The following is a 26121-nucleotide window of genomic DNA, read 5'->3' on the forward strand; positions in this document are numbered from 1 at the left end:
CCAGGGTATAGTTTGCTCACCTCACTTCCCAGCCTCTGATACCTGCCCAGAGAAAGAAGTCTAAATATTGATTGGTCTTAACAGGGAGTATGATGACCTGGTGAACCAACAAGAGGTTACAATAGAAGAGTGTGGGAACTATGATTCTTTGTTCTTTGTGTACGTGCTAGGACAACGGAGCCTTCTGGTGGTTGGCTGCAACACGAAGCAAGGAGCAAGGACAAATTGTTGCCATTTCTTACCCAGAACTGTAGCAAACTTAAACTTTGCAGCTTTGTATGCTTATGCAAATAATCAGTGCATTTTGTGTGATGTAATGCGTTTGTGATAGGACGCTAACAAAAATTGCTACATTAACAAAGATTGCTTCTAATAAAAGAGGGTTTCAGAGTTTGCTCTGTGCTCTCATCCCGAGACAACCCTGCGTTGTGTCTTCTTTTCATGAGAGACCACCACAGAAGAGAATACATGTAGCTTGAAACTGAACTGTAGAGTCCTTGGTGCTGTCTGACCTTGGTTGTTTGCTTGCAGACATTTCTACCCAACACGTTCAGTTCATTTAGATAAAATGTTCAGTTTACAGTTGTATTTTGTTTTCCTTTTGAAGAATTTTCAGTTTGGTGGGAAACAAAAGGTAAAAATGACAAATTCTTCATTGGCCAGCAAGGATTAAATCAGCTGAAATTTGTTTGAGCCAGGAGTGAAAATTTTGACTGGCTGATGACTATACAGGTGAAACTCGAAAAATTAGAATATCGTGCAAAAGTTCATTTATTTCAGTAATGCAACTTAAAAGATGAAACTAATATATGAGATAGACTCATTACATGCAAAGCAAAATAGTTCAAGCCGTGATGTGTCATAATTGCGATGATTATGGCTTACAGCTCATGAAAACCACAATCCACAATCCACAATCTCAGAAAATTAGAATATTACATGCAATCAATAAAACAAGGATTTTACATAGAACAATATTGGACCTCTGAAAAGTATAAACATGCATATGTACTCAGTACTTGGTTTGGGCCCCTTTTGCAGCAATTACTGCCTCAATGCGGTGTGGCATGGAAGCTATCAGCCTGTGGCACTGCTAAGGTGTTATGGAAGACCAGGATGCTTCAATAGCGGCCTTCAGCTCTTCTGCATTGTTTGGTCTCATGTCTCTCATCTTTCTCTTGGCAATGCCCCATAGATTCTCTATGGGGTTTAGGTCAGGTGAGTCAATCAAGCACAGTAATCCCACGGTCATTGAACCAGGTTTTGGTACTTTTGGCAGTGTGGGCAGGTGCCAAGTCCTGCTGGAAAATGAAGTCAGCATCCCCATAAAGCTCCTCTGCGGAAGGAAGCATGAAGTGCTCCAAAATCTCCTGGTAGACGGCTGCGGTGACCCTGGACTTAATGAAGCACAGTGGACCAACACCAGCAGATGACATGGCTCCCCAAATCAACACAGACTGTGGAAACTTCACACTGGACTTCAAGCATCTTGCAGTATGTGCCTCTCCATTCTTCCTCCAGACTCTGGGTCTTTGGTTTCCAAATGAGATGCAAAAGTTGCTCTCATCAGAAAAGAGGACTTTGGACCACTGAGCAACAGACCAGGTCTGTTTTTCTTTAGCCCAGCTAAGACGCTTCTGATGTTTATTGTTCAGGAGTGGCTTGACAAGAGCAATACAACATTTGACACCCATGTCCAGGATCCGTCTGTGTGTGGTGGCTCTTGATGCACTGATTCCAGCCTCAGTCCACTCCATGTGAAAGTCCCCAACACTTTTGAATGGCCTTTTCCTGACAATCCTCTCCAGGCTGCGGTCATCCCTGCTGCTTGTGCAACTTTGTTTCCACACTTTTCCCTTCCACATAACTTTCTATTAATGTGCTTTGATACAGCACTTTGGAAACATACAACTTCTTTTGCAATTACCTATTGAGGCTTTCCCTCCTCGTGGAGGGTGTCAATGATAGTTTTCTGTACAACTGTCAGGTCAGCAGTCTTTCCCATGATTGTGATTCCTACTGAACCAGACTGAGAGACCATTTAAAGGCTCAGGAACCCTTTGCAGGTGTTATGGCTTAATTAGCTGATTAGAGTGGGACACTTTTGAGCCTAGAATATTGAACCTTTTCACAATATTCTAATTTTCTGAGATTGTGGATTTGGGGTTTTCATGAGCTGTAAGCCATAATCATCATAATTATGACAAATCACGGCTGGAACTATCTTGTTTTGCATGTAATGAGTCTACCTCATATATTAGTTTCACCTTTTAAGTTGCATTACTGAAATAAATGAACTTTTGCATGATATTCTAATTTTTTGAGTTTCACCTGTAGGTTTATCAACTTTCTATAAGCCCAGCCTACCCCACAGTATTTTTTATGGAAATAAATGGAACAAGTGGTTTAAATGCTATCTTGAGCTTCTAAACACAAGGCAGATATAACCCTAATAAATAAATGAATAGGTTTTGTCCTATGACATATAAATAGTCTTAAGTAGTGAGAATGGACTATTTATCCTGTTTGGTTTTATTTTTTGTATTCAGAAGACCCGGGTGATAGAAAAAAAAGGTGTATTTTCTGAAAGGGCTTTTAAGTGTTTTTATGTTTTTATGTTTCACATTTAACCTACTGCTACATTTAGTCTAAACATCACTTTTGTCGGTTCTGTAAGACATCATGAAGAAATATAGAATCATGCCAAACTGCAAATTGCTTCAAACATCATTTTGAAATTGGAGATTGAGCCCCATGCATTTTGGAATACTATTCCAGCAATTCTAGATTCTTCTTGACCAGAGTTTTCCTTTGCATTTTTCCCTTGCCCTCAGAGAGTCTTAAACAGATTTCCAGTTTGTTCGTTGTCCCTCTGGTTCATGCATAATCTCCATCTATGGCCACATTTCTAATAAATAATATGATGTGATCAACTTTGAAAAAAATTAAAGAGGTGACCTTTAATAAATTGGGCTTCCCCCAACTGATCTGAGTAGCCATCACACAGCATTGCAAGGTTTTCATTCTTTGGGGGAACAAAGTAATGTGAGAAACTGAAAATGTTCCAAGACAATATTTGGGATATTTTATTTCAATAAGGACCACTTAATTTGTTCTTTGGCAGATTGCAGCACCTACAAAGAAGCAAAAGGAGAAAGATATGAGAACCATTCTTTTTATCTGACATTCTGCCCAAAGAACAGGCATAATTTTTCTACTTCTTTTGCAGAAAATCTCCCACCAAATTTGTTGACCTATCTCTTATGCACAAGAGTGCTCAACCGTGCTAAAATTCATCTGGAGGGTTCACCTGAGTGTTTCTTCATTTACTGTAACTGCATCAAGACATGTGTGTCACTATGACAGATTTAGGACTCCAGCTCTGCTGTCTTGTAACGATGAGAGCTCTATTTTAGTGTATCTGAATAGCATCAGGTTGGAAAAGTCTGATGTAGATCAACATCAGGCAAGGACTGTCAATGTTCTATGGGTGAGGCCAGTTATGCTTTGCTCAGCATTCAGTTGGTTAAGGAAAATGGGATTACTCATTTCAGCACTACATTATTTGCTGCAATTGCTTTGCCTTTAAAAAAAAAAATCTATTGATGAAATTCGTTCTTAAATGTTTGATTTTATATTGTCCTCAGGCCATTATTTGAAAGGCATTATAAAAATAGTTCAATAAACCAGCCAGCCATTCAGCACGCTCACTTTTATGAACTCTGCAGACAACAGGGTTAAATCGTTGACTAAGATTGGCAAATTGCCAGCTAGAGAACCAAGTTGCTATCAAAAACATTCCTGTCTGGCACCTGATGACATTGTCCAGCAAGACCCTCTCTCCTCCCAAAACCTCCCCTTCCTCAATACATAACTTAATCATGGTGAACCTTGATGCAAATTAAGTTTTTGAGGTGTTTTTTTTAATCAAGCCTGTGAAAAGGGAAAACATTTTAGAAATGTTGAAAGAATTTCCTAGATTATCTGACCCTAGTCTTCCTATTCTGAACACTAGATGGCAGACATCTCTTTTAAATGAAGAAACAACACTGATCAGAAAGAAAGTTCATTAAATGAAAAAGTAGGTTGGAGGGTATTGCAGTATTTTGTGGATAAAAAGAAGTTTTGACACACTGCCTACACTTACGCTATTCTTTTTAGTTGTTCATTTAAAGTCTATTAAATCTTGATAATAAAATTCACTCTTGATCCAAAAACTGATGACTTAAATGATTTATTTTACAGGGACCCAAGCAGCTCCAAGAAAAAGTTCTTAATGCAAGCCTACAGCAGTGTTTTCTGACCTAAAGGAAGAGAAAGAGCTCTGGAACTTGCATTGAACTCAAGAAAATCAGGACACAATTAATCCATGTGCCAAGTGCTCCATGCTCCATTCATTTACTTTTTTTATTCTTTTATTCATGATAGCCCAACCTTATAGATTATTTTAGGACAGGTAACAAATCTAGTCTGCTCGTATCAAACAGCTTTGAAGAAACCACTGCACATCTAAACATAACATTGCAGGAATTCATAAACAGGATGTAATTCGAATTAATTTTAAATCATTTCATAATCCCTTGATTTCTGCAAAACTGAACACATTTTCAGGGAAAGTAAACACTTTCAAAGAGCTTGTTTTGTTTCTTTGTTTCTTTGGGCTAATTTTAATTGGTAATTAAAACCAATTTTAATTGGTTTAAAATTAAAACCAATTTTAATTGGTTTAAAATTAAAACCAATTTTAATTGGTTTAATATTTCACGCCATCTTCCTGATGAATTCTGGGAAATGTAGTTCTTTGAATAAAGCTCTGATTATTAAACAGAAAATTTTACTATTCTACCAAACTATAGTTTAAAGGTAATGCCTGGGTTTTAAGTGTTTCTTTAGCAAATGTTCAAAGTTAAACGATAAGCGCACCCTAGTGTTTACAAACAAGTCTCAAAATTACAAATGTTGCAGCACTATGGTAGTTGTTCGCTTTTATGAGCCACTGCAGAAGCTCTGCAAGATTAGCCCCGCCTATTCCCCACCCCGGCCAACTCTTTACAGGCACTTCCCCTGTGGGGACTCACTTACCTTACAAAGATCTCCTCTCGTGGTTTCTTTTCCTGCTTCATTGCTTCAGTTTTTCAGTACATTCGCAAAGAACAGAGATCTAACGTACCACAAGATCATGTGAGATCACTACCATGAAATCTCGTGCTATTGATCTCGTGTGATCTCGCACTTTAGGACGCTATTCTCTGCGAACTGAGACCTGGACTTAGGTCCTTCAGGCCTTCCCTCCATTTGCCATTTCCTTTGCCGAAGCCTATAGGGAGATTCCGTTCCTGTAGACTTTGGCAGCCCTTTGCAAAAAACCTTTGTTGATACCAGTGGTGCTTGGGCAGGTGGGCACATCCCTCCAAAGCTCTGTTCCTACTGGCAAAGGTTTTTTTGCAAAGGGCTGCAGAACCCTAAAGGGATGCAATCCTCAAATGCTTTGTGAAAGAGAAAGGAGACCTGGAAGGGCATGCGTCCCTTTAGGCCTCCTATTTCATCACCAAAGGCCAACTCAGGTGGTTTGGTGGCAGGAAAGGAGGCCCGGAAGGGCTTGCGTGGCCCTCTGGGCCTCTTTTTTTTGTCGCCAAAAGCTTCTTCAAGCTCTTTGCTGATGAGAAAGGAGGGAGCTGGCAAAGAAACAGGTTGGAGAGGAGACAGATCTTCATAAGGTAAATCACCTGCCATGGCAGGATGGCGGGGGAGCAATTGTGGGGATCCCAGGGGAGCGAGAATGGCGTATCTGTGGGTCGGGTGAGGCCTTGGGTAGTCTGAACCAGGTGGCCTGTTCCATCACTAGGTGCCCCCACCCTGAGATACCTAATGTGCACTTAACAAGTCATACATTCAGTTAGTAAATGCATGGGCAAAAGTAGGGAATTATCTTATTCAAGATATGAGATTCACTCTTACGAATCCTCAGGTTATGAATGGAATGGCAGGCTCCATTACATTTGCAACTCAAGGACTAAATTATGATTAATGGATACAAAATCCATTTCAAAGTGTTATCTGCAGCTCAGCTGACATGATTGGACATACTGCATAAAAATGGCTTGTCCTTGGAAATATATTTGCCTTCCTATATCTTGGTATTTATTCAGAAGAGTCTATAAAGCAGAAAAAATACTATCTCAGTCACTGATGGCAGGAAACATTGACTTAGTTTTGATTTGGCTTTCTGATATCATAGGTTGCAAAGCCTGATTAGTTACATAGATTGTTAACCTGGGCATTCAGAGGATCACAAAAGAGCCAGTGAAACTAATATATTACAACATTCTGACTTAAGTAATTTGCAATATAAGAATACAAGACAAAAGTCACACAATTTCCATTCCACTATGATATACCTATTGTTTTTTACCTGTTGCTATGTGTCCTAAATGCATATGATTACTAGAGAGCCTATTCAAAGCAACAATACTTCCTGCTATGATTTTATTAGGTTTCATAATGTTTTCAAATGTACTTCCTCTATAATAACTAGATAAGCATTATCCTGGTTGCATAATCCCTGGCTATTTTGCTCCAATGCTGCAGAACAGAGAAACAAGCAACTACAAAGAAATGATGAATAATATGCTTATGAAATTAGTGCAAGGAAATATAAGAAACTTAGACTGTCCTGAACAAGGTTTTATTTTACTATGAAAAATATCACAGATTATTTAAACAGATAAGCAGGATCAGGCCTGATTAATATCTCTATAGGAGACCATCAGGACATTTCTAGGCTATTGGATGGATTGGGAAGTAAAAAAGCATCCCAAAAGAAAGCATCTAATGACATTTGTGTCATTGTCAAGAAAGCAACCTGGATCGTCTGTGTCACCTCCAGGAGCTGGGTTCAGCTTGACCTCACACAGTACAGGAGTCCTCAACTTACAATCATTCATTTAGCATTCATTCAAATTTACAATATTGAAAAAAATGACTTATGACTGGTCCTCACACTATTGACCACCACAGCATTCCTATGGTGACAAGATCAAAATTTGGACCCTTTGATATCTGGCACATAATTACAACAATTGCAGCCTCCTGGGGTCACATGGTCACTTTTTGCAACCTTCCAGCAGGCTTCCGACAGGCAAAGTCAAAGGCGGAAGCTGGATTCACTTAATGACCACTTATGGTCATTATGATTCACTTAACCATGCAGTGATTTGCTTAGCAATCAAAAAAGGTTGTAAAAGTGGGTGTGACTCACTTAACCAATGCCTTGTTTAGCAATGGAAGTTCTGATACCAATTGTGGTCATAACCATCTATATTGAGCATCACTCACTTTTTCTAACCTAATGTCGTTTTAGATGTCACATGTGTCTGATTATTTTCTAGTTTTTTTCACTTGAAAATTTTCACATTTATGTTACAAAGGCAAGCAATATTTGTAACACAGTTCATACAAAAATGGCAAAAGGTATATATCCTAATAAACGATTTGGTTATTCAAATGCTGCTTTATTCTTTACTAAATTAAGTCAGCATCGTTCATGCACAACATGAAGTATTAACAGGTTTATGGATGTCTTAGGTTTGGCAAAACTACAGATAGTCCTCGAATTATGACCACAATTGAGCCCAAAATTTCTGTTGCTGAGTGAGACATCTATTAAGTAAGTTTTGCCCCATTTTACGACCTTTCTTGACAAGTTGTTAAGTGAATGACAGCAGTTGATAAATTAGTAACACAGCTGTTAAGTAAACCTGGCTTCCTCATTGACTTTGCTTATCAGAAGTTTGCCAAAGGTGATCAGATGACTCCAGGACACTGGGCAACCATAATAAGTATGAGTCAGTTGCCAAGCGCCTCAATTTTGATCACATGATCATAGAGATGCTGTAATGATCATAGAGATGCTGCAATGATCATAAAGATGATGAAAGACAATTATAAATCACTTTTTTCAATTCCATTGTATCTTTGAACTGTCACTAAATGAACTGTTGTAAGTCTACGACTACCTGTACCTTTTTTTTTTTTTTAAGAAAATGGACACAGAGGATAGAATATTTAAATGAAAATGGAACACAACACCGTTATCTTTTAAAATGGCATTTCCTGGCTGAGCTCGAGAACATATTTCATGTAGTGACATTTTGCCACAAATTCCACTTATCTGGCTAAGCCATCCAATGCTACCACATTTGAGAAAGCAACGTCTCTCTGCAAATATCAGATGATCCAAGTAGTCTTACCTGAGTGACACTGTGCTCTGCTAAAGAGCTGTCATCCACCTAAAATAGGAAAAGAGATTCAGATAGTTCAGGAAGATAAAGATTAGCCAGGAGAGAGATAAATAGAATGCTGATAGCTAAGTCAAGAAATCCATAAAAATAAATAAGGCTTATTTAAAAAGGAGAGAGTCTTGACTAAATGGATTTGAGGGGGGGGAGAGACACAAAGCCAATATATATTGACAATTCAGCAAACAAATAATGAATTTGAGAAGCAAATTGCTAATGACGCAAAGACAAAGAGATGGTTCTCAATTTAGTCATAGAATTTTTTTCCATTTAGAGTTAGTCATACTTCGAGTATATCCATTAAAATCAATGATTTCTGAATTATTAATGATTAACTTATATCCTACTGAGTCCAATGTGTCTAGTCTAAATATGCCTGAATCTGGAGCCAATGTCATAAAATTGTCTTACAGTATGCAACATAATATCCAACTAGATAGCAATTTCTAGCCAACTTTGGTTGATTTTGAAAAGCTAAGCAGGTGGGATCTGATTAATACTTGTACGGAAGTCTATCAGGAAATGCCACCAGGAAAGATTCAAGAGTGCCTGCCTTCATGAAATGTGCCTCAGAGACCATTCATTTTTTCTGGTTTCATCTCCAAGTTTTCAGAGACAGAAATTCTGTTCAGAAGGGAATATCCACCATCAGAAAACCTCTTCTGACTCATCCAGGGCTGCTAAGTCCAATTCAATTCCAATTCAACATCAGAGGGAATTGAAATTAGGCATGCTAGGAAAGAAACCACAGCTTCTCTCGATTTAATGTTTTCCAAACCAGGGGAGAGATTTGTAAGCTACAGAGATGGCCTACGGGATTTCTCTTTTTCACATGAAAACAAAAAAAGAACCCTATATGGCTTCCGGTTTTGCGCGGCTTCGGTAGCGGCAGGAATTCGCGCCTCTGCGATCCCTGCCGCGTTCGCTGCCAAGGTGCCCCCGATCTAAATAGGTCTGGGGGCTATGGCTGCCTTGTAGAGGCAGCCGAAGAGAGAGGGGATCCGGACAGAGGTTTGGGGGTAACGCAGACCCCCTTTCCAGCCGGAATAACCCCTTTTTCCTGAGGTGGTGGAGCGGCGGTCAGTAATGGCCGCCTCAAAGAAGCCAGCAGCCGGGTAAGATTTGTGCTGGAGGAAGAGGGAAGAGCTGTGGAAGTTGCTTCTGACTGGGATAAAGTTAAGAGAGAGAGTTCCTGTAACCTCGAAGGCTGCTAAGGATACTTTGTTTCTAGAAAGAGATACAAGCGGCGAACATTTCAAAAGAGTAAGTTTTGGGGGTTTTTTGCCTTTCACTCTCCCCCCTAACGTGACAGCAGTGGAACCATAAGAGAAATCCGGGAATCTGTTCTGGAGGTAAATGAATATTGAAGGAGCAAGGATTTCTGAATATTCAAAGGGGAAAAGAAAAAAAAAAGAAGAAGAATTTTTCTTGACTGTGAGTGGGAAGGGAGAGGAAGAAAAAAATTGGAGCAACCTGAAAATAAGGAGAAGACTGCCTAAAACTTTAAAGAGCTAATTTTAAAGAGCTATTAAACAGCAATAAGATTTCCTAAAGATATATTTTAAAGAGAACTTTGTGATCAAACTTTATCCCAAAAAGAGAAAGTGGAAAAAGAGAAAGTATTAAAAAGAATCAGCTGATTGGACTGTTTGATGACTTTGGATTTTATGAGAATTATCTCAGACTAAAAGCACTCAGGTGGTTGTTTTGGAAAAAAAATTCTCTGTACAATGGCATCAGTTGTGGATGAACTAGAACTTATACATCAAAAATATGAAAGAGAAAAGCAAGAAGGGAAAGATGTCTTTGGCACTCTTTTTCAGTTTATAGAAATGGCGGTCTGTGCTTATGTAAAATCGTATGAGCAGGATAAAGAAGAAGCCATTTTTGAAGAACATGTGACTTTGGTTGGGGAAGAAAAGAAGGAGGAGAAAAAGGAGAAGAAGACTTTAAGACCTGGGAAAACAATCCAAAAAGAGAAGAATAAGGTGAAAAGAGGATATCGTGTTAGGAAACAACAGAAAGAGGGAAAACAGGATAAAAGGGAGGTGGAAAGACAAGGGGGTAAAGAGGATAAGGAGAAGAAGAAGCAAGGGAGAAAGGAAGGGATGAGAAGCTTTAATGGTGGGGAGCAAAATGCAAAAAAACAAAAGTTTTTTTAGAGATAATGGATAGATTTTATTGGAAAAGAGATTCTGGAAGGGTACATAAGATTGCATTTTTATATTTGTATTTAGAAATAATTATAGAAGACTGGAAATAATATGCAATTTAAAATGTGATAAATATTTAGTATAATTTAGTGAAATTTTTGTTAAGAGAGGGGAGTACTTTAATGAAATAATGATTTAAGATCGGTGATGTGGGGGGAATGATTTTGGAAAGTATGAGAAGTGTTCCCATAAAGGTATGATAATTAATTGAAATGTGTAAAATGTCTGAAACTATTCGTGAAATGAGAGGTTTGAAGAAGGAGAGGGGAACATGTAATGTAATAATGATTTATAATATGTGATGTGGGGGGGTGGAATCAATATGGCAAATAGGTGCTCCCATAGAAATATGTGACCTAATTGATAAGAAATGTGCTAGATGTTTAAGATATGAGTAAATATTAATATTAATGAATAGATTTGTATTGGTTTTGATGATATTGTATAATGTCAGAATGTACCAGACAGAATCCCAACGTAAGTTATGTACTTTAAATCAAGTATTATAAATATAGGGGAAAGAGATATAGGCGTCATACTCCAATCAGTGTACAGGAGAAGGTTTTTCTTTTTTTTTCTTTTAAGAAGAATGATAAATGGATAGTTGGAAATAGAACAGACAAAGAATAAATATTATGATTTGAATTGAGAGGAGATAAATAAAATAAAATTGAGAAAATTTAAAAGAAAGGAGAAGCTATATAGAAAAATGAAAATGTAATAAGATATGGAATGGTATGTAAAATGAATATGAATTTGAATGTGTGTCTGTACCAAGAGTTTTGACCCGGGATTAAGCAACTTTCAGAAAAGAGATCTTTTATGTTTTTATGTCTTGAATTTTTGTATGTTTTGTATGTCTTTAAAAATTAATAAAAAATTTGTTCAAAAAAAAAAAAAGAACCCTATATCTATTACTTGTTGCTGAAGCTGAAGCCACATCAGCAAGCATGCAAATGTTTGAGAGATTCAAATAACAAAAGCCTCTGAGAAGAAATAAAGAAGATTGTGAAATTGTATGGACAAAGATGGGACGTCTGAAGCAATGATCAATTAAATCAGATGGAATATAACTATAACTTATACTAATTATCAATTTGCAAATTAATTATCGGGGAAAGAGTATCCTCACAAATATTTTTATAATTCTCAGATGAAACAGTTGGGTCATCTAAAACTAATATGCAAAATTAAAGTCAAATCTCTTTCAAGTCAAGTTTGACTCCTGGTGACTTCCTATGCACCCTCGACAACTAGAAGCAATGGTTTATTATTATTTTCAAATTTCCAAGTTAATTATCAAGAACAAAGTGAGCCTACTATTGCCATAGTAATAATGAAATCATCCTTGGAAAAGGTTTCAACTTACCAGACAGAAAATGAAGCATACTAAACTGAATATCCTACAAATAAATGAATACATAATCCAGGATGGATAATTTTAAATCAGATGATAACTCAGATGATTACATGATACATGGTATATTTGATCAACGTTAGAAAAAGATGTTTGTTATTTATGGCAAGATTTTCTGTTAACACAGAATTGAAAACATAATACTTTGTGGATTTGTTTATAGGTAGGATAGGGAATAGAAAAACAAATGTTTGTAACGTTAGAGGGCTGAAGAGTCACTAAATTTGTTTATACTTGCGATGAAAATTGAAAATCTGTTCTTTATGGGCTATATATTACATTATTCAGGTTATGATACATATGGCAATAAGAATGTACAACAACTAAATATAGTTTTTATTGTGAAGAAGGAAAGGATAAGGAAAGAAAATCAATCATGATGGTCAACACATAAAAAAAAATAACAAGAAAAGAAAAACCACAAAAGTTCTTTTTAAAGATCAGGACATTTTCCATATAATGGGAAACAAGAATAATCCTCAACAAGGTCTAGCAGAGGCAAAAGAAGTTAAGGAAGATGGGAATAATAATATTAATCCCTCAATTCCATAAATACTATTATGAATGGGATTACACAATGAACCATAAATTATTTCAGTAAATAACTCTACTAGAAACAGAGGTCTTAAGGAAAAAAGACCAATAATCAGATAGAAAGACAATACATTACTGAAATAATTGTTTTAAGGTGCCACAGAAAAGGCTAAAAGGCTACTAATTATCTAAACAAATGCAGAACAAGATTGTATGGAAGTCCTTGTGCTCTATGACCTTGGCTGCTTTCTTCAAACGTTTCATTACTCAAATTAGGTAACCTCCTAGTTTAAATAATGAGCTATCTGCAAGAAAACATTCAAGCTCAGATAACATCAAGAGCCCCTCATTTAACCCTGAACTACAAATTTTCTTTTTTACAAGATTGTGAGGTTTGGAGACTGAAAAGTGCAATATATGTATATCTATTGATTCATTAAGTGCAAAAAGTATTCAGGTTATCAGATCAAACAAAGTTTGATTTCTTAATATTTCATATGAACCAAGAGTTTTTCACTTCACATTTTTATTTTCTTAATGAGGGATTCTAAGTATGTGCTTCTTCTAACAAAGTTGTACCATTTGACCACTTAAAATAGTGTTGTAACCTCTAATTTTAATTCTGGCTGTCAGTTCTTCAAATTCTGATATTTTTATAATATATTTGTTTTTCAAGTGATGCAAATATAGAGAAAATATTCTTGTCCACTTTCCCTATTCTTAACTATATTACCTCTCTTGTCTGAAGCTGGAATGGGACAACTTGCTGCAGCCATCTCACCACCTCTAGCTTGCCACCACCAAATGCCTCTGGGCAGAATACAGAGCAGTGGAGGTAGCCATGGGCTTCCCATTGACACAAACACACACACACCGCCGCCATTGCCACTGCTGCTGCTATGCCAAGATTCAGGCCAAAGAGGCCAGGCACACAGATGATGGTGGAGTGTGTGACAATGGGATGCCCCCAGCACCACTCCTTGCTGCCTGCCCGACCCACCACTGCCACTGTTGCCATTTCTTTGGGCCAGAGCTCAATGTGGTGATGGCAAGGAGTACGAAAATGGGAAGCCCTGGTTCCCATCACCACTCTGAGTTCTGCCCACCCACACACTATCCTGCCTGTCTGGCTCTCCCTCCTGCCTGGCCATGTGGAGTTGTACTGTGGTGATTTGGGTGGCAGTGAGTTGGCAGAGGCGACTTGGCAGTGACGAGCTTACATCAGTGAACTGGCTGTGCAGAGCTGGCCACAGGGAGTTGTCCTAGACATGTTCCAGGCACTCTGGTTCTTCTTGAAGTAGATCTAAGTTCCTAATCACTGTAAAATTTATTCAGAGAAATCATCAGATGTTTTCATATAGCTTTATTTTTTTTTATGCCTTTGAGTAAGTGGTGACTCCTGTTGACTGCCTGGATTAGTCCTTGAAGTTTTTTTGGCAGCAATTTGTAAATGGTTTGGCCTTGCCTTTTTCTGAGGGCTAAGAGAGAAACACCAAGGTTACCAGCTGGCCTTATGTCTAAAGAGGAACTAGAATTAATTGTTTCCATATCTAGCTTGTTACTTTAACGAGGACAGCATATTGGCACTCCACATGCCCATTATCTGTAATATATTCCATATTCTGGCCTTATATTAAGTCTTGCTGTAGAAAATAAAATAAAGGTAAACTTCTGTAAATTCTTCTGTTTTCTGTTTTAACTTTCTATCTCATACATTTCTACCTTTTCTTACATTTGTGTTTTTATTTGACATTTCCACATACAAGTCACCAAGCCTATCAAACAGATTCCCATAATATATAATAGACTATCTGAAGTATGTTTTCAATTGGGTTGGAATTTTAAAAAGAACATAGAATATAATCAGAATTGGAAGGGACCTTGGAGATCCTCTAGTCCAACCCCCTGCTCAAGCAGGAGACCCTATACCATTTCAGACAAATAGCTATCCAGTCTCTTTTTAAAAGCCTCCAGTGATAGAGCACCAACAATTTCTGAAGGCAAGCCTGGTTGATTGTTCTCACTGTCAGGAAATTTCTCCTTAGTTTCAGTTTCCTTCTCTTCTTGGTTAGTTTCCATCCCTTGCTTCTTGTCTTGCCTTCTGGTGCTTTGGAAAATATGTTCATCCCCTCGTTTGTAGTAGCCTCTCAAATATTGGAACACTGCTATGATATCACCCCAATCCTTCTTTTTCCTAGACCAGACATACCCAGTTCAAGCTTTCTTCATATGTTTTAGCCTCCGTCCCCCTAATCATCTTTGTTACTCTTCTTTGCATTCCATAGTCTCAATATCTTTTTTATATCATGGTGACCAAAACCGGATGTAGTATTTATTCCAAGTGCGGTCTTACCAAAGTCTGATAAAGTATAATACGTGATCTTGATTCAATCCCTCTTAATGCAGCCTAAGATTACACTGGCTTTTTTGGCAGCTGCAGCACCCTGACGGCTCAAATGTTAGTATTTGCCTACTAGGACTCTAAGATCCCTCTCACAGTTACTGCTATTGAGCCATGTTTCGCCTGATATGTACTTGATCCCAGAGCACCTCTGAGACTTATTCTGGGATCTCCCCAAGATCAACTTTTTTAAAAAATTATTTGCTGGACATATTTCAAATTCTCTCAAATAACAAGAAAATGTTAGCAACCAGCAGCTTTTACAGAGGAGAACTGCACCAGGGCCCATAAGTTGGAAACCTACTGTGGGTAGTTTAGTTTGCACCCAACAGTCAATCCCCAGTCAATCCTTATATCTAGATCAGTGTGAACACACATATAACTCAGTTTAGCCAGCAAAAATGTAGGTTGATGGGTTTTAAGTATCAGCAAGCATCAACAGCAATTAAATGGCAAAATGTGGCAAAAAGCAGGTAAAAGCAGGGATATTGACAAAAGCAAGAGTTTACGTGATCTAAGAAATTACAACAAAAAGCATCAAACTTTTTCAGAGCCACTGGAAACAATATGATAAGTACTTAGCAGAGATAGTCCAAAGGAAGCCACTTTTGGTATTTACTATTTTAACCCTTTTATAGACAGTTTCTGCTTTGTCTGCAATTCTTATACATCCCATGTTGCCCTTGGGTTGGGATTAGTTCTTTTCTCTTAAAATTTAGGAACAGTTTGGGCAGACTTTAAAGTTCACTGCATGTTTTTCTACAGCACATATTTAGTCTCTATAGATAACAAGGCTATTTCTGATTAACATCAAATCAAAACATAAAAGATTGTAGAGAATTTATTTTCCTCACACATTAAGCTTGTTTTAACCCTTATATATTCACCACTGCTAAACAGAGATAAAAGAGGGACACCAGGTGATCCCTCCTCTATTCTGCATTTAAACAGACAGTTTGGTGGACAGTGATGGTACATTTAAAACCCCACAGAGAAAAGATCCCATTTAGTATGTCTTGTAATATCTGAAATGATCACAAAGACCAACACTTCTCTTTCAAGGCAATAATGCTAATCACTTACAGTAACAAACTGAGCAGTTATTTCATATTTTGGGCATGTGAAGGGCTATATTTCTGGAGGGCTATATCTCTGGACAATCATAAATGAGGTCCAAGGTGAATATCAGCCAGTCAACATGCCACACTTAACATGCTTCAAGGGTACCAATGTCTTACTTCTGCTTCCCACTTTGGAAGATGTTTCAATATTTGTACAACTTTTCCGATATAATTTCACTTTGATCCGAATTGCTGGTGATATAATCAAAGAGAATGAAGCCATAAGCTGCAGGCTCTGGATTTGTCTGAGATGGAAAGAGTTTTATGAGTAAAGTAAGTTGGAATAAAAGCAAGGATGATACAAGAATCAATAAAGAGTAAGAAATACACAAGAAAATTAGAAAAGTGCAATAGACTCACTCTAAAATTCAGCTTCTGGATGACTTGCTGGGAATCACTTTCCATAATCACGCTAGAATTTTAAAAAAGAAAGAAATTAAACATCTTAGGAAGAAGAATTTTCAGTCTTGTTAATAATGCTAAAAAATCATGTGAATGATAGTAAGAGTTACCAGACAACCTGACATGTTTCTTGTGTACTCATTAACAGTGATCATCTTGCATAGGACCATTGTTCCATTGAAGCAACATTTTCTTCTAATGCAATATTTTGTATAGGTTTTTAATGTTAAAATGCCATAAGAAACAATTAGTTAGTGCTGATGCCTGTTTTGAGATTTCCTGGTCAGCTTTTAGATTTCTACTTTGTGGTTTTTCAATTTTTATTCTAAATTTTATTCTGACCTTTCTACCTGTTTTGCAGAAGTGTAAGCATAGCCATTGCTTCCTGCATGAGATATTCTTCAGTCTTTATTTCTCCCCCTTTCTTTTCTGATTTCAGTTCAGCAGTCCTGTCTCCTACTGAAGTGAATTTTCCTTTACTTATAAATCTCAGTCTGAGCAAATTAACCCAGAGTAAGCAATTGTCATCCATAGGCCACATTCAGCCTTCAATCTAATTGCATGCAACTTCTTTTACGTTCCGTTTGAAATGTCCTCTTTTGCAGAAGCACACACACAATTGGGAAGAATGGAAATAAAGTAAAAGGCTAATCACATCCGCTTCTACTACCCTGGTCTTGATCTTACTAGCTACAACTCTGCCCATCACCAGCATCTCCCACGTTACATTAATACTATGGGCCTGAAACCCTTGTCAACGAATACTTTGACCTAGAACATAGACTGCTGAACTCAAGAGAGATTTACTTCTGATTGCACATGTAAATAATCTCTCTCTGTCTCAAGAAAGTGGGGACAAGCACAATTCAGAAGTAAATAAAGACAAATTTTGAAATGTGAATTTAATTTATCCCCTATTTTTACTATTCAGCTGGCTTTCTTAATGTGCCATGTATACATAGTATCTCTCAACTATTTTAAATCAGTACGACTTATTTATTTATTGAATTTATATACCTTTTTTATATACTTTTTTCTCATGGTTTGAGGTGCTTCTGAGCAGTTTATTATGAATCGTGGCAACTATTTTTACAGATTAAAATATGATTAGCTAGTTTGCCAAGATATTCCAAATATATTTTATAGTAGAAAGAGATTTTAATAATATTGTATTTAAACTGTACAATATTGTGCACTATACATAGAGTACATTGTACTATACATATGGTACTTAAATCCAATATTGTATTAAAGCATACCAGGTAATGTTGGTATGAAATGTATTTTACTGTGGTTTTCCCTGTGATTCTTTGCATATAACGTTTTCCCTTCCACAGAAATCTCACCCTCCATCAACAATCTCATCCACTACAAGGAATACCCCATCCATGTTTTCTATCAGAATTCGCTTCTCCACATTCTTTCTAGATAAAAGAGAAAACGACAGCAATGTTAATTCCAGGATGCATTATGTACATTTGCTTTCTATGGTTTCCTGCCCTCTACATTCCCCAGGATTTCTAATGTTATGCCCTCTTACAGTGTTAATGCTTTTTTTCCCAAGAATCTCTAGGAATTATAATTTCATAAAGGCTCAGTTTGGACAAAAGAGCTTTAAAATAAAGAATTCTCAGCACCTTGTCAAATTACAATTTCCAGAATTCACTGATGGAAACCAGGAGAAAAAATATGTGATAGAATAAAATGGATTGGTAAAATAGATGCTTCCCAAAGGAAAGTGGGACTTAAAAAAAAAAAAAACTTATGAAAATGAAAGATGTTTCTGGAAATGGGCACTTCTTTCCACAAATAATATTGGTTTTAAATAACTGTTTAATTCAGGAGTTAAGTATGGGAATTACATGGTCTAAGTGACTGCTTAGTTGGGGATATTTTTTATAACACCTAGCTTCGGTTTGTTTGTTGCCAGTGATATGGACCATGTGGTCTAAATTTTGAGAAATTACAGTAGCAAATAGAGCTTTGATCCCAGTAGATCACAGATGAAGTATCTAGGGAGTAGAGATCAAAGACTGGATTCTATTCCCTGGATTTTGACACAGTACTCTGGTAGAATGCAATCTTTTTTTGCATTTCAATACTCAGGTGATCCACTATTCAATCTCTTCTGAAATGTGTACTGTACATCTCTCCATGATGAACTTTTGCCTTCCAGAAATAGCTTCCCAAGAGAATTCAAAACAACAAAGAATGACTTTTTAAAAAAAAGTCAATTAAATTAACTTGTTAAAAGGCTTTGGAAACAAATACAAAGGCCTTTATTTAGGGTCAGCATTATAGATAAATCTCTACAGTTGAGATATTCCAAAGTTGGGATATCAGTGCCAAAGATACCAACTCTCTGATTGCTACTTATTGTACTTTTGTAAAAGTTCCTGAAGAAGAACCTCAGATATTGTTCTCTATGTAGACACCAATCAGACAGTGATTACATATTTAGTTCTATGCAATGGGAGGCCAATAATGGGTAGCATAATTCAGAGGACGTGTTGAACTTGCTTGCCAGGAACTCCTTTGGGGAAAGTATACGTAATGTAAATTCAACACAGCCAAGGTTAGGTTAGAAGTGATCATTTTCAATAAGCCACCCAGAATTACTTAAGATGGATGGCCACATAAATCTTTTAAACAAACAAAAATAACAGTAGCTTTTAAAATACCACAGTAACGGAAGAAAACATAGACATTTCTTGGGAGATTTGATTTTCTTAAGAGCTTGCAACTTGACATGCATGCTTAGACTAACTAAAATCCTTCCTTCTAAAATGTTTCTTGCCATGTGTCAGGTCACTATAGGGAGCAGTGTGCAACTGGGATTATCCATATATATTCAGACACAAGAAGGTTATGGGTAGGTTAATAAGTTCTGATAATTTCTGCTCCCCAGTCTATAATTTTGGCGCTTGATAAAATGATCCTTAATTCCCAACAGAAGCATCAAAGGTAACTCACCGCAACATATGACTGAGGGATTCAAAGAGACAGGAAAGAACCGACATCAGCATTAACTGAAAAAAAAAATGGAATTCAGAAAAGAAACTTTATCAATAACAGTCAATATCTGGTCTAAGCATATATTTTTGCCTAAGTACTGCTCTTCAGAAATCAATTGGATCAAACTGGCATTTCTACAAGGCACTTTCACCTAGCAACATACTAGCTTTCTGCACAAAAATGATTTGTGTGATTCATTATTTGGTGTCCTGCCCAATCAAGATGAATCTTAGAATCTCAATCAGAAGCTTCCTCACTGTAGTTTATTTCTTTCTTTGCTTCCTATTTAGCCTTGTCTTGCCAAAGAAATAAATTTTGGGAAAAGGAAGCATGCACCAAATAGAAAATAAATACAAATACGAAATCTAGAATATTATTTTGCCTTCTCTTTTGCCACACTTTTTGCTCATTTGCCTATGGTTTAAAAATTATTTTTAAAGGGCACATTACCTCATTTTCATGGGAACTCCCCACCACATAAAAGAAAAGATCAATGCTGCTTTTATAGACTATAGTTAAGCCTTCTAAGAAAGCAATCTCACCTATGGGAGAAAAAGAGAAAGAGAATCATATCAACATTGTATTCAAAGTATTCAAAAACTGAGAGGCTGGTGGTTTGCACTATCTTATTTTAGCTGTATCCATCTAACATCTACATAATCTAAGAACTGTGGCTCAAAAGGAAGCTTTCTATTGACCCCAGTCATTATTGATACGGTTTTTTTAAAAAATAAAACCTTTCAAGTTTGTAGATTTGAGTTACTGGCAACCAGACCAACAGTTAGTTTGGTAGCAATAGAATTGTTCCTATTATGAAAATAATTCAGAATTCTGTGCTTTGGAAATTGTCCAACCATGAAGCCTCTTTCTGTTACTGCAGTCCTTTTTTGTTAATGCAGCCCTTTATTTCTAGCTTCAAGTCCTGCCTGAAAAAAAATGCCTGCTTTAAGAGTTGGGTTAACTTTAATAAATCAGCTCCTTCAAGCAATTCCCTTTCTTAGGTTTGCATTCCCTTTCTTAAGTCTGACAAAAGATTGGCTGATTTAGTGAACCGCAGAAACATATTGTGTTCATGTCTGTATAAGGTCCAAAACAGTGGTCCCCAACTTTTTCAACTTGGTGGCCTGGCCAGGGGAGGGGGGGTTCCATGTGAATGGTAATCATGTGCGTGAGCGCGAATGCCCACCATTCACACAAGTGGAACTGTGCATGTGCTTGCCTGCCACTTACGCAGCCTGGTTCTGAATGGGCAGTGGGGTTTGGGGACCCTGCTCCAAAGCACTGAATTCTGTTCATTCTCAAAGCATGCTCAATCCTGAGCTTGGGTGAAAAATATGTTTGCCCTTATGATCACAATAAAATGTTGCCCCTGAGGATTTTTCCTGTAAGGTGTAACACCCTGGGCATATTAGTTTATGGAAGAAGTCTTTAAACCCATTTCACCCACTGCTTGCCTCTTCGTTTCTGCTAGATTGAGTTCATATGAGAGGCTTAACTTCAAACTCAGATTAACAAAATGTAATTGCTACAATTGCATTTTTGCCATGCCCTCAAATGAACCATGTTATGGTTTAACATGAAAATGTGGTTCATACAATAGGCTAAGGATTTCTCATAAACTCTGACCACAAACTGTACAACTTCATTTTAGCCTACTCAAGTGTGTTGCATAAATCTACTCTATATGCTCTTTGTTACTCCTAGCTGCTTGAAATACATTTTGTGAGACAGAAAGGAGATCAGAAGTGCTAAATAAATGGTTTCTGTTCAGCAAGCCAAATAGTCAAGTTGCTGAGTTTTGAGATGAATTTTTACTCACTTTCTGTCTTATGAGTTTTATTGAAGACATTTCTCTCAAAGTTCTTCTGTTCTTTTGTTGTTGAAAATGTGTTGTCATAATACTGTGGACAGCCAGAAGAGGAGATTTAAAATAGGGTTGAAACAACAGAGGGATGGGAAATGATTTGCAAACTAGAGCTATCTTTATCCAAGACCATCATACTTCTTAAATCAGTGGAGAGAACTTTGACCCAACAAATGCTGTTGACTATAGTTTCCATCATCCTCATTGGCTGTGTTGGTTATGAAAAATGGAGTACCACATCCTTCCAAAAACATTTAGGTGAAAATAAATGTAAAAAATACAGAATTTCCCCATATATAATTTCTCCTTCTTATAGCCTTTAATAATGCAAAATGTTTATCACCTATATTCTTTTTTCCTAATGTTCTCTTATTTGTTCTCTTCCCGTCCTTGGCTTAAATCGCATTTTAACTGCCATCTCATTCCTTTCTAAGTTCATCTCTGTGATTCTCTCTAATTTGTAAAGATGCTAAATTGAGTTGTGTGTGTGTGTGTGATAACGTACACAATAAAGTGGACATATACAGTATTTTGAAGATCTCCTTAATAGGGTCCTGATTTTTGTCACCTAAATTCTGGCCTCAAAAGCACCACTATACACACACACACACATAGGCTTCTCTCCAGGTTGACACAAATCATGATCAATTAGGATTTCCACACTCAGAGACAACATCCCAGTGTCTGGAATAGTCTATAGTTGTTGACAACACCTTATTGGCTTTGGCTGATTTTGTCAAGCTAAATAGTGTTGGTAGTGGTTAATACTTGATAGGAGTTCATCAGGAAATTAAGAACTACAAATAGTCCTCGAATTACAAGGGCAAGTGGGAGCAGAATTTTCACTATAAATCAGGTCAGATCCAATTTTATAAAATTTTTACAGTGGTCACAATTTTTACAGTGGCAAATTGCTGTGCACAATAAGCTAATCAAGCTTTCCCAATGGGGTTTTTTTTGGATAGAAATTGGTAAAAATCACAGTTCTGCAAGATGCTACAACCAATTGTAAAAGCAAACTGGTTATCAAATGCCCAAATTGCAATCATGTTAAAATTGTTAAACAATGCCTTAAACAAATGGTCATCAACAAACAGTTGAGGACTATACTGGGAAGTAAAAAAAAATCTGAGAGGAAGACATTAAGAAACTCTCTCCCTATTGGTACCAAAGAGAGTATATTGACCTGTCCATCTCACCTATATTGATCTCACCAATAGTTGTGTCTAATTTGAAGGAGTTTTTAACCTTTATTCTAGCCTCATGATGATCTAATTCCAAATGGGGCCAGTAGCACCAATAACAGATAGCAACTGGCATTGCTTTATTATAGTATTATTATATATTATAGTATTATGGGTACTGAACGATGAGTAAAATCAATAATCTGACTTCTTATAAAACAATTGCCTATATTCTGTTCCCTACCTAATAAATTTAGCCAGCCCACCTTATCATAATTATTTAAAGTAAGGATCACTGATTCAATTGGTTTATTTACCTGTACTTTCAGTGGGAGTTAGTCAATAATTGCTTTAGATAATTCTTTTATATTTTAATTATTGGTATTTTATCCTTGATGGTAACATCATTCTATATAAAAGATAGTGGATTGATATTAATAATAACAATTTCAATAATAATAATGGAGATTCCAGCCTTAAATTGTGATATTTGTTGAAATACGTGAAATTGATTTCAAAGTAAAATCTATAGGATGGCTAGAATTTAAGAACAATATATCCCCAAAAACCTTATTGTTTATACGTGATCTTGCAGCAATTCTGCTCCCTTGGTCTCCAAAACTATGTAGCAGAAAATGTAGAATAAGAGTGACTAGTAGATGACTTTTATTCCAAAGAACTGCTTGGACAATTGGGCTTTTTATTATAGAAAGTAGACAGCTGAGGCAGCTGGGGCACTTAATGGAGCTTTATAAAAACAGCATTGAGGAGGAAATGAATTGAATGAGACATAAGTGATAAATTGAGAGTGAAAATGTTTTCCCTGTCAGAATACTACAATGTAGGAACACTGACCAAAGCTATAAGAGAATCCCCCCAATTTAAGGAGCAATTGATAGAAATCATAGGATGTTTGGCAACAAAAAATGGTTTAAAAAGAGTAGATGGTGAATAATTCTCTCGGATAATTTCAGAGGCCCCCAGAATGAAACGCAGATGCCTCAAATGTATTTGTTGTAAAAACAATATTATATTGATATGTGGAAATAGAAGGGGAAAATTATGAACTATGTTTGTGCAAAAGGGGTAATCCTATGCAGTTAACAGCCACTTTGGTCTAGCAGTTAACTACTAGTCTTGCCTTAATTATGAAGGCATCTCTCTTAACCTAATTTATCTCAAAGGGTTGTTGTGGAGAAAATAGGAGAAGGAAGGAATAGAAGTCAAAAGAAAGGAATCATATTCTCCACCTTAAACAGTTTTCTTAATTCTCCCTGCTTTAAGTTTATCAGACTTTCAATAAATAACTAAAATATCAAAGAAAATTGCTGTAAGTATCCTACCTTAGCCAAAAGTCGTTGCCCAAAGCTGTCCAAAATGAAAATTGCTTTAATGGTATACAGAGATGGTTCCTAAGATCAACATTAATTGGTTTTATTTTACTGCATGATTCAGAATATTAGACAACAAAATAATTAAACAAATAAATTGGAAAGAGAGGCACTAATAAATGAGAATGTTTATATCTCTGGGTTGAAATAAGGGGTCCATAGTGCTCTCTGAAAATGGTTGTTTTCTTGCAGATGTTTCATTTCCCACAGTAGGCAACATCACCAATGCTGCTAGGAAATGGAATTTGCTCTTAATTTATACTCTAGTGGCTTGTTCTGTCAGTGTTCATGAGAGTGGTCTTATGGTGGTTTCTGTGGTGTATGTATGGGGTGAGCTATTTACTGTTGGGTTTGTCTGGCAATTCCTTGATTGGAATATTGTCCACTTCTTGATTGTTGGTCAGATGTCAATCTTAGTATTAATCTACACACATCTGCGTGTTGATTGCTGATGAAGAGGTATTTTGGCCTTTTTGCCATCTTTTTTGGCTTGTTGATTGTTTTTGGTTTTTTGCATAGTATGTAATTGTTATTTATGTCTGTGAGTCTGTTGATGGCTGATTTGTCAGAGTGTCAGGATTCCAGGAGTTCTCTAGCATTGTCTATTTGGCTTGATTTAAGATTATTAGGATTTCCCAGTTAAAATTATGGTTAAATCTGTTCATTTTGTGTGAAAATTAATGAGTTTTCATCATGTTTTGTACTAATTGGTTTTCATGGATGTGTTCGCCTAGTCTTCTGGCTGTTTGCCCTTTGTAATGGCTGTCACAATCATTACACTGAATATTGCAGATGATTCTTGTTTTGTCTTCTAGGACTATTTGGTCTTGGCTTACTTAGGATGTTTTGGAGGGCTTTACTTAGTTTGTGTCCTATATCAATGCCATGTAGTTGTAATAATATGTTGGTGGTTTCTGAAATGTTTTTGATGTGCAGCAGTGTTATGCTTGGGTTGTTTGTGGTATATTGGGTTGTTTGTGGTATATTGGGTTGAGTGGGTGAAAGTGAGGTCCCTGATGTTCAACATCTATTCGGCTTTTCTGAATCTTTTCTTTGCATTAATTCAACTAGTATTTCTACATGCTTATGTTAACATACTTAATTCTCACCACAACTTATCTCCCCCCCCCTTGTACTAATGTTCTGGATTCTACTACATTTCTAGTCAAACCAATACCATAATAGGAAACTATCATTAGGCTGGAAGAAAAGGTTTCCTTCTTTAGCAAGGCAGTAAACACCAAAACCAGCTTTGCAAGGACAGAAGATACAGGCTGTGTTGGTGATGGAGATAGAAATCAAGTACAGGATTAAAAGCAATTCTGAATAGTATTATCCATATAGAAACATTTTTGCTACTGTTATTAATTTGTTTAAGTATATGCCAATATGTAGCAAATTTTAAATTACAAGGATTCTGTCTTGATAGCATAATAAACAAACATCAAATCAGAATTTCTCAAACTAGTTAACAGTGCAAGATGCATATACATTATTTCAATATTTATTTTTCCTTTTGGGTGTTCTTCCTTTCCCTTCACCATTCTATCCATCCCTATTCTGGATAATGCTTTAAGTCAGATTGGTGTTTTCCTCAGCTTCCCCCCACTCCCCTCACTCCACCTGTAGTCCTAAGGGTGACGCCTAAAGAAACTTAACCCAATGAAAATCAGGCCACTATTAAGACCACTTCACTCTGTTTCTATCCTTCTCAGGAAGATTTTTCTTTCCAGTATCCCAGCACTCTTTTTTTTCTGCCTGGCCGAACGTGTGCCAAAACTTTAGAGACCCAAGTTCTTACGTAGGCATTTGTTGTGATGCCTTACCCTCACCCGTGGCGGCCGCCTTCCTTGCAGCTGCTTCCCCCACCCGCTTACCAGTATCAGACTAGAGGGGATTTCCATGGCTCCAGACGGCACTCCGCCGGCGCGATCCGCACCTCCACCTCCTCCTCCACCGGATCCCCTAGCAGCGTTCCCGAGGTGGTCGTGCTGACGTGGCCGGGCCTCTGCTTTTCTCATCTCGGGTCGCTCAACGCCAGAGCTCAGTTCAGACCAACTGAACTGCTCCGCCCCATTCGGGCATTGGGTGGGCTGCAACGCTCCCCCCCCCCCATCGCCGCCCGCCTTCCCGGCCTCTAAATATAGAACGAAGGACCACTTCTTAAAATGTCCACGCAGGGAAGAAGCGGCGGAAGAGAGGAGCGGGGGGTGTGGGAAGCGAAGTTCTGCCAATCTGTAGGGAGAGGAAAAAGAGCAGCCAAGGATTTGATAGAAACATAG

General features: G+C 37.2%; 1 protein-coding gene across 3 annotated transcripts; it reads right to left on the reverse strand.

Moving 5' to 3' along the window:
- Positions 1 to 3062: 3062 nt before the first annotated feature.
- Positions 3063 to 26121, reverse strand: COPZ2 (coat protein complex I subunit zeta 2). Of its 3 annotated transcripts, none has more exons than XR_003371061.2 (10): positions 25717 to 26044; positions 23792 to 23860; positions 21220 to 21301; positions 19851 to 19942; positions 19359 to 19414; positions 17732 to 17809; positions 16344 to 16395; positions 16101 to 16228; positions 8250 to 8288; positions 3063 to 3134 (listed from the first exon to the last, which is right to left on the reverse strand). XR_003371061.2 is itself a non-coding variant. In XM_087945821.1 (10 exons), exons 1-9 carry the CDS (start codon positions 25858 to 25860, stop codon positions 8281 to 8283), a joined length of 615 nt encoding a protein of 204 aa, XP_087801947.1. In that variant the 5' UTR covers positions 25861 to 26022; the 3' UTR covers positions 3063 to 3134; positions 8250 to 8280. The 3 variants fall into 3 exon arrangements, 2 of the variants coding, with proteins under 2 accessions (XP_087801947.1, XP_026525547.2); XM_087945821.1 differs by lacking the exon at positions 16101 to 16228 and adding an exon at positions 11880 to 11913 and having other exon boundaries at positions 25717 to 26022; XM_026669762.2 differs by lacking the exon at positions 16101 to 16228 and having other exon boundaries at positions 25717 to 26121.

Source organism: Notechis scutatus, chromosome Z (genome assembly GCF_049901735.1).
Source record: "Notechis scutatus isolate UNSWTSFEM ecotype Mainland chromosome Z, rNotScu1.2, whole genome shotgun sequence".
In the NCBI taxonomy this organism is placed as follows: domain Eukaryota; kingdom Metazoa; phylum Chordata; class Lepidosauria; order Squamata; family Elapidae; genus Notechis; species Notechis scutatus.

Bases quoted from the DNA above. Each gene is read 5' to 3' on its own strand.
- COPZ2 (XM_026669762.2), bottom strand. From the start codon at position 25,860: ATGAGAAAAGCAGAGGCCCGGCCACGTCAGCACGACCACCTCGGGAAC. The intron at 16,396-17,731 runs GTGAGATTTCTG...TTAAAATTCTAG, and splicing joins GATGAGATTGTTGATGGAGG to CGTGATTATGGAAAGTGATT. The intron at 8,289-16,343 runs GTGAGTCTATTG...TTCCTATTTTAG, and splicing joins TCCAGAAGCTGAATTTTAGA to GTGGATGACAGCTCTTTAGC.